The 6,000-nt window shown below is 52.6% G+C and overlaps 2 protein-coding genes across 3 annotated transcripts in view; one reads left to right on the top strand and one right to left on the bottom strand.

Annotated features, from left to right (window-relative positions):
- ZC3H7B (zinc finger CCCH-type containing 7B) overlaps positions 1 to 3,940 on the bottom strand; it is a 65,639-nt gene extending 61,699 nt beyond the window's left edge. Inside the window, exon 1 of one of the 2 annotated variants that reach the window (XM_073006683.1) lies at positions 3,750 to 3,940. In XM_073006683.1, coding sequence (XP_072862784.1) covers positions 3,750 to 3,761 — 12 coding nt within the window. In that variant the 5' untranslated portion in view covers positions 3,762 to 3,940. The other variant, XM_038007375.2, reaches the window with a different exon arrangement.
- Positions 2,250 to 3,675, top strand: LOC103223636 (uncharacterized). The gene is made up of 3 exons (XM_073007101.1): positions 2,250 to 2,289; positions 2,844 to 3,360; positions 3,468 to 3,675. Exons 1-3 carry the CDS (start codon positions 2,250 to 2,252, stop codon positions 3,673 to 3,675), a joined length of 765 nt encoding a protein of 254 aa, XP_072863202.1.
- Positions 3,941 to 6,000: the final 2,060 nt, after the last annotated feature.

Here is a 6,000-nt window from a genome sequence, read left to right on the forward strand (position 1 = left end):
TCCCGAGTAGCTGGGACTACAGGCGCCCGCCACCTCGCCCGGCTAGTTTTTTGTATTTTTTAGTAGAGACGGGGTTTCACCGTGTTAACCAGGATGGTCTCGATCTCTTGACCTCGTGATCCGCCCGTCTCGGCCTCCCAAAGTGCTGGGATTACAGGCTTGAGCCACCGCGCCCGGCCCTTTTTTTTTTCTTTGAGACAGAATCTCACTCTGTCACGAGGCTGGAGTGCAGTGGTGCGATGTTGGCTCACTGCAACCTCTGCCTCCCGGGTTCAAGCGATTCTCCTGCCTCAGCCTCCCAAGTAGCTGGGATTATAGGTATGCACCGCCACACCTAGCTAATTTTTGTACTTTTAGTAGAGGCGAGGTTTCACCATGTTGGCCAGGATGGTCTCAATCTCTTGACCTCGTGATCCACCCGCCTCGGCCTCCCAAAGTGCTGGGATTACAGGTATGAGCCACCGCAGCCGGCCAATTTTTGTGTTTTTAGTGGAGACTGGGTTTCACCATGTTGCCAGGGCTGGTCTTGAACTCATGACCTCAAGTGATCAGCTTGCCTTGGCTTCCCAAAGTGCTGGGATTACAGGCCAGTCCCTGTTGTTGCTTACATATCTGAGAGGAAGGTGGTGCAGAGGTCAGGAGCACACTCAAGAGTCAAGAAGGCCTGGATTCAAATCCTGCAGATTGACCTTGGGCTGGGCACACAAATCCTGTGTTCTTCAATTTCTTCATCTGTGAAATGGAGATTAACAGTGCCTACCCCTCATGGAGCTACTATAACAATTACAGAGAATGTAAGTCAACCTTCCAGCACAGAAGCAATTGTGGCTAACCCACCCTGGCAAGCCTCCCCATTCTTTCAAGTTCAAATTCGTCTTCCTAGAAGAAGACTTCTCTAACTTTTTCAGGTAACCTTGAGCTCTCTTCTCTCCACTCCCACTGCATTGACACCATAATTCTTGTGTTCTCATTGATTCACTAGAGTGAAGTTTCTCTTTCCAGCCAGATAATAAATGACAAAGTCAGTTGCAAACCTGCCCCACAGCATCTCAGAAGAGGCACTTGAAAAGTAACTTGCAGATGGTCATGCGGTGGCTCACGCCTGTAATCCCAGCACTTTGGGAGGCTGAGGTGGGCAGATATGTTGAGCCCAGGAGTTCACTTGAATCCAGATATGTTGAGCCCAGGAATCACCTGAACCCAGGAGGCAGAGGTTGCAGTGAGCTAAGATCCTGCCACTGCACTCCAGCCTGGGTAACAGAGTGAGACTCTGTCAAAAAAAAAAAAAAAAGAAACAAAGAAAGTAACTTGTAGCAGCCAGGTTTGGTGGCTCATGCCTGTAACCCTATCCCTTTGGGAGGCCAAGGCAGGAGGATTGCCTGAGCCGAGCCAGCAGACTGAGTTACAGTTGTGCTACTGTACTCCAGCCTGGGTGACAGAGTGAGACCTTGTCTCAAAATAAAAAATGAAAAGAAGGCCAGGCAGGGTGGCTCACGCCTGTAATCCCAGCACTTTGGGAGGCTGAGATAGGAGAATGGTGTCAACCCAGGAGGCGGAGCTTGCAGTGAGCCAAGATCGCACCGCTGCACTCCAGCCTGGGCGACAGAGCGAGACTCCGTCTCAACAAAATAAAAGAAAATAAAAAAGAAAAGTAACTTGCTAAGGTGGCCCAGGACTCTGGGAAAGGGTGACGATTCAGAGCCAGAAAACTGGGTGGGAATCCTACCTCTGCTATCTGACTTTCCGGCAAGACTCACAGTTCGGCCTAAGGTTTCTCACCTGGAAAATGTCTACCTGACACAGTTGCTATGGAGGACAGATGAGCCAACACATGTCAAAGCCCTTTTGTTATAAACTAAAAAGTGATATTTAAGGGATTATTATTTTCAGATTGAGGGATTATTTTCAGATTCTCTATCCATGTCTCAACCGACGTCTCAGCTTTCCTACTGAGACTCGAGACATCAGCGCATCCCACCAAGCTTCTTAGCCCCGGAATAATCGACCAAAACCTCCATTCCTGTCTAACCTATACAAAAGCCAGCAGCTAAGAACACACAGCACCTACGGAACAGAAACTTTATCCCAGCTCAGGGACAACAAAGTCTCTGTCTCCTGGACAGATCTCATCCCTCCTGGACAGGCTCCTTCTTCCCACCTTAAGTCTCCCCACTTCTCAAACATGCTCCATCTGAGTGTTGACCAGGTGTCATTTCCACCTTGCAGTCCAACTTCTGTGGGAGGTGAACATGCTTGGAAAGAAGACCACCACGGAGGGGATGGCTGTACGTGTGTGGGGGAAGTATTGGTAGTAGAACTAAAGATTCCATCCGCCAGCATTTTGTGTCCAACACAGTTGCTATATGTACTATAATTATCTCATTTGTGTGAAAATTCAAGGATCTGCATGCTGCTATTTTCATCAGGCTGAACTGCAGATGCTGAAGAATATGGCAAGAAGTTGGGGTTCAAAGTCTGATGCCAAAGCTAGCAACCCGAGAAATAAAACCGTGACCACCAGCTCCCCACTCAGGCCCAGCCCCCTTTCGAGCCCCCAGACTCCCCACGCAGGGCCCTAGCCCCCTAGTCGTCCCCCTCAATTCCCTGTTGGCAACACGGCCATCGGGCTCTATCAGAGTGAGCTGTTTTTATATGATTATTTTTCCCCCTGGGAAAACGGCTTTGTCTGTGAAAGTCCCCCCAACCAGGCGCCTTATAAATACCGAAAACAGACAGAGTTAAGGAGAAAGGAGGGGAAAGGAGGAGGGAGCAAGCTCGGAGGGGGGCCCCCAGGCTCGCTGCGGGCAGGATGGGGGTATAAGGCCGGGGTCGGCGGCCCCCAGGCCCCCAGCCCCGTCAGGGCGCCCCCTCCCCGGGCGCCAGAGCCGGGATCCGCAGCCCCCTAGCACTCCCTGGACTGCCGCGGGCCTCCCACAGGCCTCGGAGTCTACAGACTGATCCTGCGACCGGAAACGCCCCCCTACCCAGCAGGCCCAGACCGCGCCCCCCTGTCCTGCCGCCCCCTTCCCGCGGGCCCGGCTGCAGGCCCCGGATCCCCGGGCTCGCGTGGACGCCGCAGCCGAAAGGGGCGGCCCGTCGGGCGGCCCCGCTCCCCGGCCCTCGACGCGGCCCCTCCAACTGCGGGTGCTGCGGGGCCAAGGCGAACACAAAAGGAAGGGGGGCCCTGCCAGCGACGCCCCTGCCGGCCCGCGAGACCCTCTGCGCGGGGTCGGCAAAGCATCCGGGCACCCCAGAAGCTCCGGACGCCGAAGAGAGAGGCCCCACGAAAATTTCAAGACACCTCCTGGGGGCTGCAGGGGCGGCCGAGTCTCCCCAGCGCCAGGTGCCCCCGGCCGCACGGTAACTTTGAAACTTTGGGGCAGGGCATGGGGACCGGGATCCCCAAAAAGGAGGAAGGAAATGGGGGTTTAGAGATGATTTATTTTTTGCAAAATCCCACTTTCCAGGTGGCCCAGCGCGCGGCCCCGGCCTGGACAGGGCTCTCCGCGCCTCTTCCTCAGCCCAGCCCAACCCGGCCCGGGCGTCCCCGAACCCTCGCGCGCTGGCGGCTCCGGACGCGGTGGCCCCGACCTTCTGCCCCGCGGGGCTCGGGCCGCGCCAAGCACTTACCTCCGCCGGGCTGCGCTCCCCGCGGGCCTGCGCCGAGCCCGATAAATGGTATGCTATGACTAGAGGTATGATTACGTTATTATTATTAGTAATAATAAGAGTAAATGTTATTTAATTACGGGCGGCCGCATCCTGCTCCCGGCGCCGCCGCCCCGGCAGCTCCGTCCATGTGGCTCTGGAGCGCTTTACTTTCATTTCCAGCCCCTCGGCCGGCCGCTCGCGGCAGCACCCGCTGGAGGCACCGTCTCCCTGCAGCTCTTCCTCCTCGGGTCCTAGAGAGCGCGGCTCCCGTCGCCTCGCCGCGCCCGGGGTGGGCGGCGCGGGCTGCGCACCTGGGGAGAAGGGGGTGGGCGAGACGGAGAAGCCCCATTCCCCGTCGAAAGCTCAAGCCTGGAATTCACCTTTATTTTCTTTAAAAGTGTCCTGCCTTTTAGGGGGTTTCCTGTGGCAGTAGTGCATTTCTGGGCTAATGCTGCTCAAACCCAGCGCCTCCGCCCTTCCCCATCTGTGTCAAAAGCCCCCCCTCCGGCTTCCAGGTGCTTTCATGAAAGGCTGCCCAAAACCCTTCTCACAGATGGGAACCGGAGACACAGAGAAGAATCAGGACCTCGCCTGGCTGGAGTTTTATGTATAGGATGTTAAAAAATATTGAATGACACTTGTTAAAGAATATAAGGCCGACTTTATTAGCATCATGATGGGTGTAGGGACCACTGCAGTGGGTTTTGCAGTCGCGGAGAGTATTTGGGCTCAATTCAGAATTCAGCATGGGCAATGGGAATTTATAAGGAAGGAGCAAGGATCCACTGATTGAGGGCCAATGCATAGGAAACTGCATCAGAGATAAAAGAGGATTCTGGTTTAAACCCATCTAACAAGATTCTGGCTGAAGACAGGCCAAGTTGATCACACATCACCTGAGGAATTGTGGAGAATGAGGAACCTGATTAGATATTGACAATCAGGGCTGGGTGCAGTGGCTCACGCCTGTAATCTCAGCACTTTGGGAGGCCGAGACGGGTGGATCACCTGAGGTCAGGAGTTCAAGACCAGCCTAGCCAACGTGGTGAAACCCCGTCTCTACAAAAATACCAAAATTAGCCAGGCTTGGTGGTGGGTGCCTGTAATCCCAGCTATTCAGGAGGCTGAGGCAGGAGGATCACTTGAACCCCGGAGGTTGAAGTTGCAGTGAGCCAAGATTGTGCCGTTGCACTCCAGCCTGGGAGACACAGTGAGACTCCATCTCAAAAAAGAAAAAAAAAAAAAAAGATATTGACAATCAGGTTTGGAGAATGGGGGAGTCTAGCTAAACCAACTTAGCAGGATTCTTACCAAAAGTGGACAGTGTGGCCCAGGGGCAGTGGCTCACACCTGTAATCCCGGCACTTTGGGAGGTTTAGGCAGGAGGATCACTTGAGCCCAGGAGTTCAAGACCAGCCTGGGCAACATAGTGAGACCCCTATCTCTACAAAAAATTAAAGAATTAGCTAGCATGCGCCTGTAGTCCCAGCTACTCTGGAGGCTGAGGCAGGAGGATCACTTGAGGCCAGGAGTTTGAGGCTGCAGTGAGTGATGATCATGCCACCTGCACTCCAGCCAGGGTAACAGAGCAAGGCCCTGTCCCTAAAAACAAAACAAAAAACTGGACAATGTAAAGATGAACACAGAAGTCCAAAAGTCAAGGCCTAGTTGAAAAGTTCAGGGGAGCCTAGAGTTTAGTCAAAGAGAGAATCTTTGCCAGGGATATTTCTAGAAAGGAGTTGAGGCTGCTTAGAAGACCTACTAGGTAAGGGGAGATTAACCAGACAGACCAGCTATGCATATCCATGATACTGCCTCAGGACTGGTGAAAAGCCTACATTTGAATCCATAGCTCATGATCCAAAGAGTGTTCATTTATCACTACCTGCCCCATTAATTCCTGGAGGACTCTCTCAAGAGTTCTCTCAGATTTCCTTCTTAATCCTCTTCATTTTACACACATGCACACATACACACATGTGTATATATTTTTAATTTATTTCAGATCAGCTGTGAGCTTGGCAGACTTTATCTTTACAAATGTTATCTCTTCCACAAGCATTTGTGCCAGACACAATCTTAGGAACTGGGGATATAACAGTGAACCAAATTTTAAATATTTAAATGCACTGTGGTAAGTTCTAGGAAAGACAAGAACCCGGAGCTGTGTTTACCTTTTTTTTTTTTTTTTTTTTTTTTTTTTGAGACAGGATCTGACTCTCTTGTGCAGGCTGGAGGATAGTAGCATGATTATGGCTCACTGCAGCCTCCAGCTCTCCAGCTCCTGGGCTTAAATGATCCTCTGGCCTCAGCCTCCCAAGTAGCTGAGACCACAGGTACACATCCCTA

Source organism: Chlorocebus sabaeus, chromosome 19, assembly GCF_047675955.1.
Source record: "Chlorocebus sabaeus isolate Y175 chromosome 19, mChlSab1.0.hap1, whole genome shotgun sequence".
In the NCBI taxonomy this organism is placed as follows: Eukaryota; Metazoa; Chordata; class Mammalia; order Primates; family Cercopithecidae; genus Chlorocebus; species Chlorocebus sabaeus.